This window comes from Cervus elaphus, chromosome 11 (assembly GCF_910594005.1).
Source record: "Cervus elaphus chromosome 11, mCerEla1.1, whole genome shotgun sequence".
Classification (NCBI taxonomy): Eukaryota; Metazoa; Chordata; class Mammalia; order Artiodactyla; family Cervidae; genus Cervus; species Cervus elaphus.
Window position 1 is genome coordinate 54,523,571 of NC_057825.1, and position 18,448 is coordinate 54,542,018.

Here is an 18,448-nt window from a genome sequence, read left to right on the forward strand (position 1 = left end):
GGACAGGGAGGCCTGGCGTGCTGTGATTCATGGGGTCACAAAGAGTTGGACATGACTGAGCGACTGAACTGAACTAAACTGAACTGATATCTTCTTTGGAGAAACGCTGTATCTTCCACCCATATTTTGATTGGATTGTCTGTTTTTTTCTTGATATTGAGCTGCATGAGCTGTTTATATATTTTGGAGATTAATTCATTGTTGGTTGCTTCATCTGCACATATTTTCTCCCATTCTGAGGGTTGTCTTTTCATTTTGTTTAATGAATGAAAGCATTAAACAAAAATATTTCCTTTGCTGTGTAAAATCTTTCAAACTTGTTTCTAGATTGAACATAATTTCTAAACTTTAAGAACTTTCACATTTTTACAAACTGAAATGTCCTACTCTATGCTTTCTTATACAGGCAAACCGCTGGATAAGAAACAAAGAAAGCAAAAATGGTTTAAAGATCATTAAGCTCACAGATAGTAATTTCTTACGCACTCTTGAAAATGCAATCCGACTTGGTTTACCCGTCTTACTGGAAGAGGTTTGCTTTTTCACTTTTTTTTTCCTTGTGTTAGTTTCCAACCTTCAGACCATATCTGAAATCCTGTACAGGTAATGCCTACATTATGACAAAGACACCAGTCAGCTCCCTTTTCTAACTGGTCAAACCAATTGCTTTGCTCCTTAAACAGTACACTCTCATATGGGGAATGATCTGTTACTGAACCAGTTTTTGGAAGACACTGCTTTGGTGTTGAGTGGGATGGTCACTGTCTTCTAACACTGCTGATTCTCAGGCCTCGTGTGACTCTTGATCATTAACAGCCCCAGAAATTCAAAGCAGCAACTTCATCAGGGCATATCTCCTTGCACCAGTGATGTGAAGCCAGTAAAACACCCCAATAAGTATAAATATTACTTTCCACTTAGACACAAAGTTAGAATTCAATTAAGTGGTATGATACAAACTTTCATTTTTTTAAAAAAGTATATATTTGTTAAGTCTTTGTGCTTTATTTCTTCAGAATCAAATCACTCCAAGAGTGGATGTTTTTGAAACTGTTCATTCATTCAACACACATTGTTTGAGAATCAATGGCAAACAATACAAAGATGGTTCTTACCCTTAATAAGTTGACTATCTAGTTGGGGGCAGAGACAATAAACAGAAAAAAGAGAGAAAATGAGACAGAAGGAGACAAAGAGGGACTTCGAAGAGATAAACCCAGTGCTGACATAGCTAATAAGGAGGTGGGGTGGGGAGAGCTGACTACCGTCATGGTTACTAATGGTAACATTTAAGCTGTGACCTGTATGATGAGTTCACCATGGGAACTCAGAAAGATGGGCTTTCCAGGCAAAGAGGACAGCATGCACAGCAGCCTTGGACACAAAAGAAACTGGGTAACAATTGTAGTTTATTTACTTAATTTCCCACACTAGTTGTATAAGAGAAGAATGAGTAAATGAACACTGTGAGCTTAGTCTCAGCGTAACTGGGTCTAGAAGGATCTCTGCAGCAGCAGAATGGCGAGAAGCTCAGAACAGACCAAGGACCTGGGGCAGCTTAGCCGCAACCCTGGCATGCTGCGGCTAATATTAGAAACAGCTGCCACTCACTGATGGGCTTCCCCAGTGGCTCAGCAATAAAGAATCCATCTGAAATGCAGGACACACAAGAGATGTGGGTTTGGTCCCCTGGAGGAGAGCATGGCAACCCACTCCAGTATTCTTGCCTGGAGAATTCCATGGACAGAGGAGCCTGACAGGCTACAGTCTATTGGCTTGCAAAGAGTCGAACACAACTGAAGCAACTTACACGCACGCATCACTCACTGAATGCTTCCTACACACCGGACTCTGGTGTTGGTGTTCTATGTGTATGAACTCTTTAATCCACACTGCACCTTACAAGGTGGTTACTACTGTTATCCCATCTTACCAGTGAGGAATCTGAGGCACAGAAATGTGAAGTAAACCATCTGAGCAGCCTTGATTGTCTTGAAAATCCACAGCAAGTTACCTGGCTCCCAGTCTGAGCTCCAAAGAGCAGAGGAATCCTCCATGTGTGGCTGTGACCTTGACCAAAATGGGCAAGGTTCTGTAATGGGTCCCAGGCCCCCATTTAAACCCTGAAGTTACAGGAGAGGGTGAGATCTCCAAAAATCTTTGGCAGGGAGTCTCTCTTGCTTTCTGTGAGTTGGTGTCACTCAGATTATACACCTAACTGCTTTCTACATTTGTGGGGTGGTATTTTGAAATTTTGCCTCCACCCATTCATGGGTGTGAAATAGAGTTAACCAATCTCAATCACTATCTTTTAATGAGATAGAATAGATTTTTATGTATTTTTAATTCATCTGCACTTGTTACGACTTTTAAAGCTGGAATGTGGTTTAAGCACTACATTCACAAAACTTGCTCTGAGTTACTTTTCAAACGGCTTTCCAACATTCCTAGTTAGACTTATAAATGTGCCACTCTAAAAAATACTTTTCTTTGGAAAACAAGCCCTATGGGTAGTTATTTCCATCAAGTTGGTTCAGTTTAACACACTACTTTCTAGAGGCTTGGCACATGCACTTGATCCCTACAGGGGATGGGAGGTTAAAAAAGTAGATTCCAGAAGATGAAAGTCACTTTAACAAGTTGTCGTTGTTCTTATTTTATCACTCAGTCCTGTCTGATTCTTTTGTGACCCCTTGGACTGTAGCCCCACCCCCCCCCCACCCCCCCCCCCCCCGCCCCAAGCTCCTCTGTCCATGGGATTTCCCAGGCAAGAATACTGGAGTAGGTTGCCATTTCCTTCTCCAGGAGATCTTCCTGACCCAGGGACTGAACCTGCATTGCATGTGGATCCTTTACCACTGAGTCACCATGGAAGCCCAGCTTTAATGAGTATTTTTCTTTTAGCTATCAAGGTGTATATTAATACTTCAGAACACTTCAGTGACAAAAGATCCAGTCCACTAAAGAATCTGCTTGATAGCTAAATACTTCAGGCCACGAAGGTAATGTAGGTTACACACACCTTACAAGAAACACTACTTCAGTCTGTTAAGCCAACATGAAAGTAGAAAAGAAAAACTAGCTCTGCTTTAGTGCCAAAAGTATCACAGTGTCACACTTAGTAGAAAGAAATCTTATTTTCCCTTGTCATGCAGATTTTTAAATGTTGACAAAATTAAGGAAATACCTGAAAACATTATCAGATGGAATGGAAACAGAGTGTTGAACAGGTAGCCAACTAATCCTCAAGCAGAGCTTCATCTACTTCCTCCATGAGGGACATGTCATAGAATAGACTTTAAAAAGCACAAAACTGGGGACTTCCCTGGTGGTCCAGTGGCTAAGACTCTGTGCTCCCAGTGTAGAGGACCTGGGTTCCATCCCTGGTTGGGGAACTAGATCCCATATGCTGCAACAAAAAAGAAGATGACTGTACGTGCTACAACTAAGACCCAGTGCAGCCAAAAAAATAAATATTAAAAAAAAAAATTAAAAACAGTATAAAGGCACAAAATTGTATTGTGGGTAGTAAGGGAAACTTTTACCTCATAAACTTTTGCTTTAAGAAATTGCATGCTCAGGTACCACATCACAATTTAAAATAGATTTATTAGCTATTGTTGTTGCTTAGTCTCTAAGTCATGTCCAATTCTTTGTGACCCCATGGACTGTAGCCCCCCAGGCTCCTCTGTCCTTGGGATTTTCCAGGCAAGAATACTGGAGTGGGTTGTCATTCCCTTCTCCAGGGGATCTCCCTGACCCAGGGCTTGAACCCAAGTCTCCCACACTGCAGGCAGATTCTTTATCACCTGAGCCACCAGAGAAGTCCAGGTCTTGTTAGCTATAAATTACATCAAATTTTGGCAGCTCCCAGGCCCCCATCATACAAGCTGATATAAAGATGTTAATCATAAGTGTTGTTAGAAATGTCTACATGTCCATGTTCTTACAAACAATCAGATTTGCTTTGAGGGGGGTACAAATTAATCTCATGTAGAGTAGAGATCTACAAACTTTCTGTGAAGAACCAGATATTTTGGGTTTTTCAGGTCACATACTCTATTCTTGCCTGGAGAATCCTCTTGGACAGAGGAGCCTGGTGGGCTGTGGTCCATAGGGTCACACAGAGTCAGACATGACTAAAGCAACTTAGTATGCATGATCTGTCTACAAACATTCTCTGAACAAATACTCTGTTTTGTTTACTTTGGGGTTTTTGTTTATTTGTTTTACAATGCTTTTAAAAGGTAAGAACCATTCTTAGCTCAAGAGCTATAAAAAAAACAGGCCCCATTGGGCCAGATTTGGCCTGCAGAATGGAGTTTGCCTGCTCCTAACCTATAAAAACCATGAAGGTGAACAGAGTTTCCTTTGTCTGGGACCTGTTCAAGGACTACCCTGTGGATTCTTCTTTCTTAGCTACTTTCTCTTCTTTCTTAGCTGCTTTCTCTTGATGAATTGTGTATAAATCTAGCCCAGATAAATATATGACATTCCCATGTTCTTATCTCTAGAGTATCAAGGAAACAAACTCTGGAAAATGTACACTGTTAGAGGCAGTGAGAGGAGTTTAAGAAGTATCCATAAGATCACTGAAAATTTGCCTGTTCAGAGTAAAGTTTGAATAAGAAATTTGAAAAAGTTTCTGCCATGAATTTAATGCCTTTTGAAAATATATTTTTTATTATTTTAACTTATTTTTTATTATTTTAAGCTTAGAGAAACCCTGGATCCAGCTCTGGAACCCATCCTGTTGAAACAGACTTTCATCAGTGGTGGACGACTGCTGATTCGCCTTGGAGACTCCGACATTGATTATGATAAAAACTTCAAGTTCTACATGACGACCAAACTGCCAAACCCCCACTACCTGCCTGAGGTACAAGCTGCAGGCCTGGAACCCCCAGCCTGAGAGGATTTTACTGGTGTGATGGGTCTCCTCTTGCTGAAAGGCATGACTCCTCCTAATCCCTCTTCTCCTCTTCACTCCTTCCTCCCACCATCTTCTACTCGCTTCTCTTCAGTGTCCTGACTGATTCCAGTCACCCTTCTGCTCACCTTCTGATAGGGACTCAAATCCCTCCCACTGCTGGGTCCCCAATCCCCACCCTGTCTCACTTCCCTGCGCTCCTTTTGTGCTCTCCAATCATTCTAATGAATCATCTAATTCTAATGAATTCTAATCATCTAATCATTCTTCAAGAAAATTAGAGATACCAAGGGAACATTTCAGGCAAAGATGGGCACAATAAAGAACAGAAATGGTATGGACCTAACAGAAGCAGAAGATATTAAGAAGAGGTGGCAAGAATACACATAAGAACTATACAAAAAAGATCTTCACGACCCAGATAATTATGATGGTGTGATCACTCACTGAGAGCCAAGCATCCTGGAATATGAAGTCAAGTGGGCCTAGTGGAGGTGATGGAATTCCAGTTGAGCTATTTCAAATGCTGAAAGATGATGCTGTGAAAGTGCTGCACTCAATATGCCAGCAAATTTGGAAAACTCAGCAGTGGCCACAGGACTGGAAAAGGTCAGTTTCATTACAATCCTAAAGAAAGGCAATGCCAAAGAATGGTCAAACAACCACACAATTCCACTCATCTCACATGCTAGCAAAGTAATGCTCAAAATTCTCCAAGCCAGGCTTCAACAATATGTGAACCGTGAACTTCCAGATGTTCAAGCTGGATTTAGAAAAGGCAGAGGAACAAGAGATCAAATTGCCAACATCTGTTGGATCATTGAAAAAGCAAGAGAGCTCCAGACAAACATCTACTTCTGCTTTATTGACTGTGCCAAAGCCTTTGACTGTGTGGATCACAACAAACTGGAAAATTCTGAAAGAGATGGGAATACCAGACCACATCACCTGCCTCCTGAGACATCTGTATGCAGGTCAAGAAGCAACAGTTAGAACTGGACATGGAACAACCAACTGGTTCCAAATAGGAAAAAAAGTACATCAAGGCTGTGTATTGTCACCCTGCTTATTAAACTTATATGCAGAGTTTATCATGAGAAACGCTGGGCTGGAGGAAGCACAAGCTGGAATCAAGATTGGTGGGAGAAATATCAATAACCTCAGATATGCAGATGACACCACCCTTATGGCAGAAAGGGAAGAACTAAAGTGTTCTGCCCGTAGTCCGGATCCCCAATCAGGAAAGAAGACTCCTCGAGACAAAGCAACTTGTAATAGGGGAATTTATTATTGACTCGAGCCAGGGCCTCCTGCCCTCACCAAGGGTGTGAGGACGAAAAGGCCCCGAGCCCCAGTTTTCTCGGGTATTTATTGGGTACAATTATTCAAATGTAAGCAGCAGGTAGTTGGCGCAAGCGGATTGGTTACACAGTAGGTAGTTGGCACAAACCGATTGGTTACACAGTTGCAAGGTAATTTTTGTTGGCCCAGTCCTTGTGGGCTTTCAGCTTTCCCCTGATAGGTTCCCTTTTTCTTGTTAGGCATATGTTGATTGGCTGGCTCCAGGTGGCCTGATAATTATATTACTCCAGGAAACCAGGCCTACTCCTAATCTAGGCTGCTTGTCATGGCGTTAGCCATGACAGCCTCACATTTTCCCCCTGTCTTTGTACTTTTGTAGAGGAATCTTTTTCTTTACCCTGTGATATTGGCTGATATTGTTGTCTCAATACCATAATTTGGATGGTATTTAGGCGCTCCCTAATAAATGAGACCAGACGGTTTAAAATGCATGGACCAAAGGTCAGTAACAATATTAATATTATGAGTGGACCCAGGAGGGTGGAAATCAAAGTGGTCAACCAGGGGGAGCGCTGAAACCAAGATTTAAACCAGCCTTGTTGGGCTTTTTGTTCTCTCTTCTGCTGGGCTAGTCTCTCTCTTACTTTCTGGAAAGATTTTTGTACCACCCTTGAATGGTCGATATAGAAACAGCATTTTTTTCTCAGTGCTGCACATAATCTTTCTTGTTGCAGAAACAACAAATCTAAACCTCTCTTATTTTGTAACACTACTTCAGCCAAGGAGCTCAAGGATTTTTGGAGGTGTCGTTTTACCCAAACCCAATCACCCGGGCCAATATTATGTGAGGGGATGGTCCCCTTGCTTGGACCCTCGTGTATCTCTCAAATCAATTTTTAAACATGCCAATTACCTTACTTAATGCCATCAGTGTTTGCTGAAATTGTCTCAAGGTAGGGGGTGGTAGGCATTTTTCTTCGAATATAGGACACACAGGAGGGGGTCTTTCATACAGAATCTCAAAAGGGGTAAGATTCAGCTTATAAGGGGTGTTACGTGCTTGAAAGAGCGCGAAGGGAAGGAGGGTCACCCAGTCTCCGCCAGTCTCTATTGCCAACTTTGTCAGAGTTTTTTTTTAGGGTCTGATTTATTTTTTCAACCTGTCTTGAGCTCTGGGGCTTATATTTACAATGTAACTTTTATTTTGTCCCCAGAGCTTGGGCCAGCCCTTGTACAATCTGGCTCACAAAGGCAGGTCCGTTATCAGAGCCCATAGTCACTGGCAGCCCGTACCTAGGCACTATCTCTTTTAAGATCTTTTTAGCAACCACTGTTGCTGTCTCTCTCTTAGTGGGGAAGGCTTCTACCCACCCCGAGAAGGTATCTACCAGAACCAACAGATAGCGATACCCATACTTGCCTGGTCTTACCTCAGTGAAATCTATCTCTCAGTGTTGTCCTGGCTCTTTCCCTCAGTACCTCGTTCTAGTGTGCTGTCTTTTTCCCTGTCCTCATCAGCTGGCACGCCTTGCAAGCCTGGATTATCTCTCGTACAGTTGTATTTTGTAGAGGGAACCTCAGGCAGGCCGTCTGGAGAAGTGTCAAGGTCTTGTTTTCTCCCAAGTGTGTAGTTGTGTGCAGGTGTTTACATAGGTGATGACCCAGGATGGCAGGCAATATCAGGTTGTTGTTTTGATCTCGGTACCATTTATCTTTGTCATCTTTTTGGAGGGTGGTATCCTCATTGATCTAAATGAGGTCAGGGAGGGAATAGTCGGGGACTGGCGGCAGAGTCTCTATACCAGGAGGTGGAAGTCTCACGGCTAATATGGGGGCGGCGTAGTCCCGGCTGGCCGCTTCTCGAGCAGCCGCATCAGCAGCCCGATTGCCCCATGTCCTAGGGTCTTTTTTTTTCTGGTGTTTATTTGGGTTAGGCAGGGCAAGGGCTGGGGCTTTTAGTAGGGCCCGTCTGCTTTTCTTTTGCTTGTTCCAGAGCCTGTATTAGGGCAATCAATTTTGCTTTTTGTGCAGACGTGTTTGGGGGAAGTGTCTCAGCCCATATTGTCCTGAATCATCAACTATAGCAGCTCTCGCCTTTTTTTGTCTATCTTTTACATAGCTGCTCCCATCAGTGAACCATACTAGCTCACTGTTGTTTAGCGGCACATCAGTTAAGTCTTTTCGAGCCGCCAGGGCCTCAGCCAGTATCTCACTGCAATCATGGAGAGGGCGGTCTTTTTCTGGGTTAGGTAGAAGCGTGGCTGGATTCAGGAAGCAAGGGGTCTGAAAACGCACCCGTGGGGTATCAAGCAGCAGGGCCTGGTAATGTGTCAAACGGGCATTGGAGATCTACTTACCCGGCAGCTGCTTTAAAACCCCTTTGATGGCATGGGGGCTGTAAACCCAGAGTTGCTGTCTATACATCAACTTGTCGGCGTCGCGGACAAGGAGGGCAGTGGCTGTAATGATGCGGAGGCAAGGGGGCCACCCAGAGGCCACCGGGTCCAATCACTTTGAAAGGTATGTTACCGGCTGCTTTCATGGTCTCCATTGTTGCGTCAAGACCCCCTTTTCTATTCTTTGCTTTTTATCTATAAACAGCTGGAATGGCTTATTTGGGTTAGGCAGGGCAAGGGCTGGGGCTTCTAGTAGGGCCCGTCTGAGTGTCTGGAAAGCCTGTTTCATTGGCTCAGTCTAAGTCTAGTTTGGGGTCTCTTTACTTTTCTCATACAAGGGCCGGGCCTTTTCAGCAAACCCCATGATCTACAGTCTACAATATCTAACAGTCTCCAAAAACTCTCTCACCTGGCGGGGGGTCTTGGGCTCTGGTATCTGCAATATTGTTTTTTTCATGGCCTGAGTTAGCCGCCTTTGCCCCTGCCTGATCTTATACCCCAAATAGGTGACTTCTTGCCGGGATATTTGCACCTTCTTTGCGCTAGCACGATATCCCAAGGTGCCTAGAGTCTGTAAGAGGTCACCGGTGGCACGGCTGCATGCCTCCTCTGTGGTTCTAGCCAACATAAGGTCATCCACATATTGCAGCAGGATGACCTCTGGGTGGCAAGTCCGATATTCATAGAGGTGTTCACTCAAAGCCTCATTAAACAAGGTAGGGGAGTTTTTGAACCCTTGTGAGAGGCGGGTCTAAGTTAGTTGTACTACCAGTTGGCCTTTCCCCTCAGTTCACTCAAAGGCAAATATCTCTTGGATCTGGGCCGCCACAGGTAGGCTGAAAAAAAAGCATCTTTCAAGTCTAACACAGTGTACCAAGTGTACTCAGGCAGCAGACTGCTCAGGAGGGTATACGGGTTGGGGACAGTATGGTGTATGTTACTCACCCGCTTGTTGACTTCTTGTAGATCTTGGACAGGTCTGTAATCCGTACTCCCTGGCTTTTTCACCGGTAGTAAGGGGGTGTTCTAAGGGGATTGGCACCGCTTGAGAATTCCAGCATCCATGAGCCGTCGAATGTGGGGAGTGATCTCTCGCCGAGCCTCCTGGCTCATATGGTATTGCCTCACCCTCACAGGAGTCGCCTTGGCTTTTAGTTCGATGACCACCAGATGTCTCTGTTTAGCCAGTCTCATTCTTGTTGTTTCTGCCCATGCCAACGGGTATTTGTGGACCCACGGTTGTATATCTGGTGTTATAACCTCTGAGGGCTTAGGCACAAAAAGTCTGTATTCATCTCTTAAAGCTAGAGACAAGACATGTATCGGCTGTCTAAGTCTATCCATGACTGACATTCCCCCAGGGTCAAAATGGATCTGAGCATTAACTTTAGTCAACAAGTCTCGTCCAAGTAGAGGGGCTGGGCATTCTGGTATCACCAAAAACGAATGGGACACCTGATGGGTCCCCAGATTTACTTTCTGTTCCGTGGTCTAACAATATCTTTTTGTCCCCGTGGCTCCCTGCACCAAGCTGGTTTTCTTAGACATTGGTCCCAGTTTTTGATTTAAAACAGAGTGTTGGGCGCCAGTGTCCACCATGAAGCCAACGGGTTTTCCCTGTACATGTATGGTTACCCAGGACTCGGGGAGGGGTGCCGAGTCCTGACTCCCCTAGTCACTGTCTTCTCCCGCATATAGAACTCAAGTTCCAGGGGAAATTCTCTCTCTCTGAGTTGTTCCTCTCTTCGGGTCCCTCTTAGGGCACTCATTTTTCTAGTGCCCCCGTTCTTTGCAGTAAGCGCACTGATCTTTTTTAGGGCTTGCCTTTTTGGTCTCTCTTTTTTTCCCATTTGGGGGCCTCGAGGCTCCCTCAATTTTGTTCCAGCCTTCATCCCTGCAAAAAGAATCTTGGCTAGCTCTCTCTGTTTTTTCCGGTTTTCTTTTGCCCTATGTTCTCTATCTTTTTTCCTGATCTTTTCAGCTAGTTTCTTTTTTCCTGACGAAGTCATTCCTCCCTTTCTTCTGGGGTTTCTCTATTATTAAATACCTTTTTAGCTGTTTTCAGTAAGTCTTGTATTGTCTGTTCTCCTAACCCCTCTGTCTTTTGTAATTTCCTCCTAATATCTGGGGCTGTCTGATTCACAAACGCTAGTAGAACTGCAGCACGTGATTCCTCAGCCTGGGGAGTCCATAGGTGTATATTGCCTAAAGGCTTTTATTAACCTCTCCAGGAAGGCTGACGGGCTCTCAGTGGGCTCTTGTCTTACTAAATTTACCTTCGTCAAATTTGTCGGCTTCCTAGCTGTGGCCCGAATGCCAGTCATTAGAGTCTGGTGGTACACTCGGAGACGCTCTCTACCTTCCACTCGCTCAAAATCCCAGTTAGGCCGCAACAGAGGAAACCCCTCGTCCACAAGATGAGGCTGGGCGGTTGGTCCCATCGACCCCCGGGACCCGTTTCTGCACCTCTGCCAGGATTCGCTCCCGTTCTTCCGTGGTGAAGAGCACCTGCAACAGCTGCTGACAGTCATCTCAGGTGGGGTTATGAGTGAACAAAATGGAATCTAAGAGGTTAATGAGGCCTTGGGGTTTCTCCAAAAAAGGAGGATTTGGGGTTTTCTAATTATACAGATCACTCGTGGAAAAGGGCCAGTACCGATAGGTTCGCTCTCCATCCGGGTTAGCTGGTCCCACTTGGATGGGGAGTGCCTGTACAGTAGATGAAGGTAACTCTGGGTCCCCATGATCCTGTTCACCCCTATTTTCTCTATTTCTTCTCTGGGGTCGGGGTTCTCTTATCCCTTCTGATTCATCGGGGGGGGGGGGAGGGGGGCTCTTACCCCCGGGGGAACCTGCAACGGAGGAGGGGCATATGGCGGGGGCCTAATTTCTGTCTCTAAGTCAATCAGGTTCTGGTATGAGGATTCCTGCAAGACCGGTTTTGGGCCCTTGTTTTTCTTGGCTTCTTCTGGGGGAGTGGGGGTTTCCATAATCAGGGCCTGTACATTAGGAGAATCAGGGAGTTTGTGAACAAAAGGTTTTAACCATCTGGGCGGATCTTTTACTAGATCTTGCCAGACCATAACATATGGGACTTGGCTCGGGTGGCCCCAGGGATCAGGAGCCATAATTTTTTCTTTCACTGCCTGAATAATAGAAGGTTGAAAAGTTCCCTCTGGAGGTCATCCAACTTGGAAGGCGGGTCACTCTGCAGAGCAAAAAGTTATTAATTTACTCTTTGTAACCAGTAGCGACAGATCATACGCTCTAGCCCTGACATCCGAGAAATGATCAGTTGTGAGAGAGAGTGGGGTAGATTCTCCTTGCCCCATAGCGAGAGTCAGAAGAAGGTCACCGAGAATTACCACCAAAAAATCCTATCAGGAGTGGTGGCAGCCAGGAGGTTGGGCTTGCGGTATGCTTCGTGGAACTATTTGAGTGCCTTAGTCGTTGCACGGAAGTTTTCTTGTTGGGGGCAGGCACCCTACGGGTTTCTATCCCGTTCTGTGACCCCCCTTATCCTTTCACAGGAGTCTTCCAGTGGCAGGCACCCTATCGGCTCTTAAGTGCCTGTCCCGTGCCCACACAGACGGGTTTTTATTTGGCCAGATTCTCGGTTTAGAATACGAGAAAAAAGAAAAGAGTTTCACCGTCTCGGGCTCCCGTTACTGAGGCTGACGTTGGGAGGCCTTCAGAATCCGCCAGGGAGTAGCCCTGGCTGGGACTCGTCAGTGCCCCGACAACTGTCTGCCTGTTCACTGAAACTCTCAGAAACAGAAATGAGGCTCCAAGGCTTTATAGGAGGAAGTAGACAACGACACACCAGAGAACAACGAGACAGGAGACAATGCCAGCAGTTATACAGACGCGAAAGGGCGTAGAAAAACACAGACAGACACACATCAGCTGACAACACAGAACTGGGGGGCGGGACCCCCTGAGTTTTCTCACCAGATAGAAAGCTTTCTCCTGTGCCAGATACCTTCCTGCTTCACAGCAGGGCCCCGGATTTACACTGGACTTCCTGTGCCAGATACCTTCCTGCTTCACAGCAGGGCCCCGGATTTACACCGGACTTTTCCAGACCTGCCTGAGCACCGGTGCTATTACCTGTCCTTTTTCCCCTTTGTTCCAAAGAGCGTTCTTCCCCGGTCAAGGGATCCCGGACGAGCCCCCAAATGGTCTGCCCGTAGTCCGGATCCCCCATCGGGAAAGAAGACTCCTCGAGACAAAGCAACTTGCAATAGGGGAATTTATTATTGACTCGAGCCAGGGCCTCCTGCCCTCACCAAGGGTGTGAGGATGAAAAGGCCCCGAGCCCCAGTTTTCTCGGGTATTTATTGGGTACAATTATTCAAATGTAAGCAGCAGGTAATTGGCGCAAGTGGATTGGTTACACAGTAGGTAGTTGGCGCAAACGGATTGGTTACACAGTTGCAAGGTAATTTTTGTTGGCCCAGTCCTTGTGGGCTTTCAGCTTTCCCCTGATAGGTTCCCTTTTTCTTGTTAGGCATATGTTGATTGGCTGGCTCCAGGTGGCCTGATAATTATATTACTCCAGGAAACCAGGCCTACTCCTAATCTAGGCTGCTTGTCATGGCGTTAGCCGTGACAGCCTCACATAAAGAGCCTCTTGATGAAAGTGAAAGAGGAGAGTGAAAAAGTTGGCTTAAAGCTCAACATTCAGAAAACTAAGATCATGGCATCTGGTCCCATCACTTCATGGGAAATAGATGGGGAAACAGTGGAAACAGTGTCAGACTTTATTTTTTAGGGCTCCAAAATCACTGCAGATGGTGATTGTAGCCATGAAATTAAAACATGCTTACTCCTTGGAAGGGAGGTTATGACCAACCTAGAGAGTATATTAAAAAGCAGAGACATTGCTTTGCAACAAAGGTCCGTCTAGTCAAGGCTATAGTTTTTCCAGTGGTCATGTATGGATGTGAGAGTTGGACTATAAAGAGAGCAGAGGGCCTAAGAATTGATGCTTTTGAACTGTGGTGTTGGAGAAGACTCTTGAGAGTCCCTTGGACTGCAAGGAGACCCAACCAGTTCATCCTAAAGGAAATCAGTCCTGAATATTCATCAGAAGGACTGATGCTGAAGCTGAAACACCAATACTTTGGCCACCTGATGTAAAGAACTGGCTCAAAAAACCACTACAATATTGTAAAGTAATTAGCCTCCAACTAATAAAAATAACTGAAAAAAAACAAACAAACAAAAATAGCATCTCCAAAAAAAAGAAAAGATCCTGATGCTGGGAAAGATTGAAGGCGGGAGGAGAAGGGGACGACAGAGGATAAGCTGGTTGGATGGCATCACCGACTCAATGGACATGAGTTTGAGTAAACCCCGGGAGTTGGTGATGGACAGGGAGGCCTGGTGTGCTGCAGTCCATGGGGTCACAAAGAGTCCGACATGACTGAGCAACTCAGTCAACTGAACTGAATCATTCTTCTCTCTCCTCGGAACCAAGGCCATCTGTCCCCTCTTTTTGTGGCTGAGAAATGACTCAGAGCCTGAGAGCCTCCAGGGGTGGGGGGATCTGTCAATGTCTAAGTGTGCTGGCGCCCAGCAGACAGCCTCAAATGAGAAGATGGCCTACTTGAGAACTCTGGTGACCAATGACATCAGAGGGTCATGATTCTAATGCCTGGAGTCTGTACTTAGAGCTCTGGGGGAGGGGCATCTTGTCCCCTTCCTCGTGCTCTCAGACTATTGAGGGGAGCTGTGTGAACCCCGCATCCATCCACAAGTCTCTGAACTGCAGTAAGATCCAGAAGATTCCCTCCTCTTGTGCTGCAGAGCCGGAGGCAGTTGTAACAGAAAAGAAGACAGCTGGGATTCCTCTCTCCCTCGTCACAGGGAGCTCTGAAGGGCAGCTCCTCCTACCCACCTACCCATCCCCACTTCCCTTCCCCACCCCCTCACAGCCTGGGGCTGCCTCCACTCCAGGCACAGCCGCTAGCTCTGCAGGATCTTCCCAGCCCCAGAGGCCCCCACCCCTTCTCTAGTGGCGTCCAAGGAGTGAGAGAAGGGAATTTTCCTCAAATTCACTCCTCTAAAACTCCCACTAAAAGTCATCTTGGAATATAACATTCCAAAGAGTATCATTTCATTTTAATGACTGAATCCTCATAGCTGCCTGTCTTCCCTAGATGTATTCAGGTTGAATTGACACCCTTCTTGCATAAAATGAGGGAAATGCTCTTAAAAGCCTAGGTCAGGGTTTTGCTTGTCAGCCTCAAGGGGTTTAAATGCCTAGCCGCTGCCAGAGCTCACTTCCCAAGGGCCATTTTAGGTTTAAGAAAGCTTAGTTGGTAAAGAATCCACCTGCAATGCAGGAGACCCTGGTTCAATTCCCGAGTTAGGAAGATCCCCTGGAGAAGGGATAGGCTACCCACTCCAGTATTCTTGGGCTTCCCTGGTGGCTCAGATGGTAAAGAATCTGCCTGCAATGCAGGAGACCTGGTTCAATCCCTGGGTTGGGAAGATCCCCTGGAGGAGGGCATGGCAACCCACTCCAGTATTCTTGCCTGGAGAATCCCCATGGACAGAGGAGCCTGGCGGGCTACAGTCCACAAGGCAGCAAAAGAGTCGGACACAACTGAGTGACTGAGCACTACTCATGTGCTGATTCACAGCCTTCAGTTTCTCACTTATTTAACTTTCGGAAGAATATCACACACCTCCCCAATCCGAGCTCTGTGACTGCAGGTAGATTATTACACTTCTTGGATCATCAAGTCAATCAGCTAAAGTGGAGATAAAGCTTGCTTCAAGGATTTGTCTGTGAAGGTTAAATAACAATAATGTGTGTAGATAAAAAACAAGGTCCTCCTGAATAGTACATGGAACTATATTCAATATACTGTGGCAAACCATAAAATGGGAAAGAATATAAAAGGGAATGTGAATGTTTACATATATGTATATGTATAAAACTGAATCACTTTGCTGTGTAGCAGAAACTAACACATTTTAAATCAACTATGTGTCAACAAAATTGTTTAAAATTTTGTAAGAATGTTTATAAAATAAATGACATTTAAACACCACATGTATGATTTTTGCTGTTGACTTACTCCCTGGTGGCTCAGATGGTAAAGCGTCTGACTGCAATGCAGGAGGTGCGGGTTCAATCCCTAGGTCAGGAAGATCCCCTGGAAAAGGAAATGGCAACCCACTCCAGTATTCTTGCCTGGAGAATCTCATGGACAGAGGAGCCTTGCTGGGTACAGTCCATGGAGTCACAAAGAGTCAGACACAACTGAGCGAGTTTCCCTAGCCAAGTGATGTCAGAATATTATAGCAACAATTTTTCATAAAAATAGTATGATGAGACAAAGTATATAAAACCCCAGTATCAATGGTTTCTTTTTAACCCAGGCAAACTATGTGAAAGCCATATAGCTTCTTTTTAACAAAGGTAAACATTGTGAAAGTCACTATAAGTGATTTTTATTAGCCCATTTAGCCTCACAAATACCCTATGCATTGTTGCTTCCTATTTTCCCAGTTTTTCTCCTTAAAAAAAAAAAAAAAAAAAAAAAACTTTTTGACTGCACCAGATGACATGTGAGATCTTAGTTCCCTGACCAGGGATCGAACTTGCACCCCCTGCATTGGAAGCACTAATCTTTAGCCACTGGACCACCAGGGAAGTCCCCTATTTTCCCAATTTTTAAGGATCAGGACCTGAAGCTCAGAATGGACTGGCTTGTTCTACGTCACATGCACACTGACAGGTAAAGCTAGAATTTGAGCCTGCTTCTTTCTAACCCTTTGCTGGCTCACCTTTCCATAAAATACAATTCTCTAATGGTGGCATTTGAGGAGCAAGATTGTCACTCACGGCAGTAGAGAAAATTGCATTATAATTTTGGGAGACATGAGACTTCCCTGGTGGTCCAATATCTAAAACTCCACACTCCCAATGCAGGGAGCCTGGGTTCGATCCCTTGTCAGGGAACTAGATCCCACATGCCACAATTATGCCACAGCTAAAGATTCTACATGCTGCAATGAAGATCAAAGATCTCACGTGCTGCAACTAAAACCCAGTACAACCAAATAATATAGCTAAATAATTAAAAAAAAAAAAAAAAGAACTTAGTGAGACTAGGATTTTATTGCTTGCCTTGTGTGGGTAGCAAGTGTGTTCACCATTAGACCTGGAATACATTCAGCTGGGCAATAATGAGCCCTGTTCTAATAAAGAAAACCGTCCATATATTATTAGTCTGAACCAGTTACTCTCTGCTTCTCTTCTAGGTGTGTATCAAAGTTACCATCATCAATTTCACTGTAACCAAATCAGGTCTGGAGGATCAGTTGTTAAGGTAAAAAACAAAGGGCAGGTGGGGAGGGAGTGGCGGGGAGAGCAAAGATTTCCTCATATTTTGTTTAGAAATTTTGACAGAAAAAGATTAGCTTTCAAATAGAGGTATGGGGGCAAATGATGAAAGGGCAAGTGAGGGGAGACATCAGTTTGCATGTTTAGACTAGAGAAGCTAGAGGTATAGCCCCTTTCTTTTCTTTTTCTTTTGAGATTTATGTGTTATTTGATGGACATTCTGAGGGCTTCGAGCCTGGGAGACAGGACTCTCAGATCATTCTGAAGGACTGCTCTGAAGAGGCAAGGAGGGGAGCCAGGATATATAAGAGTTTTTGCAACAAAGTAACCAAAAGGTTGCTGTTAATTAAAGAAAACTTCCCTCATAAAAGGGCTTCCCTCATAGCTTAGTCAGTAAAGAATCTGCCTGCAATGAAGGAGACCCAGGTTCGATTCCTGGCTTGGAAAGATCCCCTGGAGAAGGAAATGGCAATCCACTCCAGTATTCTTGCCTAGAGAATCCCAAGGACAGAGGAGCCTGGTGGGCTACAGTCCATGGGTCACAAGAGTCAGACACACTTTAGAGACTAAACCACCACCACCAAAGGAAACGGGATTAAGTCAAGTTAAGGAATCTAGTGCTTTTCTATGTATGGGAAGATGCAAGAATCTGGGCTCCCTGAAATCATTCCTTTGAAATGCACCTTACCTATCTGGGGCCAGCATCCTGTGCTTTCTCATCATGAATAAAGCCCCCTTTTTCGATGCAACCAAGAATTGTTTCAGAGAGGTGGTGGGATTTTATGAATCTCCCCTCTTAGTAGGAAAAGAATGTTCCAGGCACCATTTTCAGCTTGGGACAAGCAGTCGTTAGAAACAGAAATTGAATGATTAGAGAAATGAAGCACTGAGCAGATTTTCCTAAGAGAAGACGAGCAGAAGCCATGGGAACTGTGGTCAGGTGCTGGTCTCTGAGATCTAAGATAAAGAATTAAAACGTGTATATAATGCAGCAAATAGTCACTGAGGACACCCAGAAGAGGGGCCTATGCACTAGGATTTGGCTGGTAGCATTAATATTCAGGTAAGTAGTATTAAGGATACAAACAATGAGATATTTGGAAAGAAAAATAGAACCCTAGAGCCCTGAGAAAGACCTAACTTAGGGATTCACTTTGGCACCAGTGATGTCGTGCGACTCGAGAGGCCTGAGTTGGAAGAACAAAGGATCAAGCTCATCGTGAGGATCAACACTGATAAAAACCAACTGAAAGCTATTGAAGAGAAAATCCTGAAAATGCTCTTCACATCTGAGGGAAATATTCTGGACAATGAAGAACTCATTGACACACTCCAGGATTCAAAGGCAAGTGAAATATTTTTATTATTTATAAACAGTGTGTTACTTCAAAAGATATAACTGCACCCTTTAAGGGTCCTGCCAGTTTATTTTATTTTTAACTTTGTGGGGTCTTCATT

General features: G+C 44.8%; 1 protein-coding gene across 1 annotated transcript in view; it reads left to right on the forward strand.

Moving 5' to 3' along the window:
* The window catches only part of DNAH6 (dynein axonemal heavy chain 6), a 275,358-nt gene that overhangs the window by 178,623 nt on the left and 78,287 nt on the right, over positions 1-18,448 (forward strand). The window contains exons 57-60 of the mRNA XM_043917761.1: positions 407-532; positions 4,715-4,879; positions 16,909-16,976; positions 18,155-18,335. Of these exons, the coding sequence (XP_043773696.1) occupies positions 407-532; positions 4,715-4,879; positions 16,909-16,976; positions 18,155-18,335 (540 nt within the window). The remainder of the gene's footprint in view (positions 1-406; positions 533-4,714; positions 4,880-16,908; positions 16,977-18,154; positions 18,336-18,448) is intronic.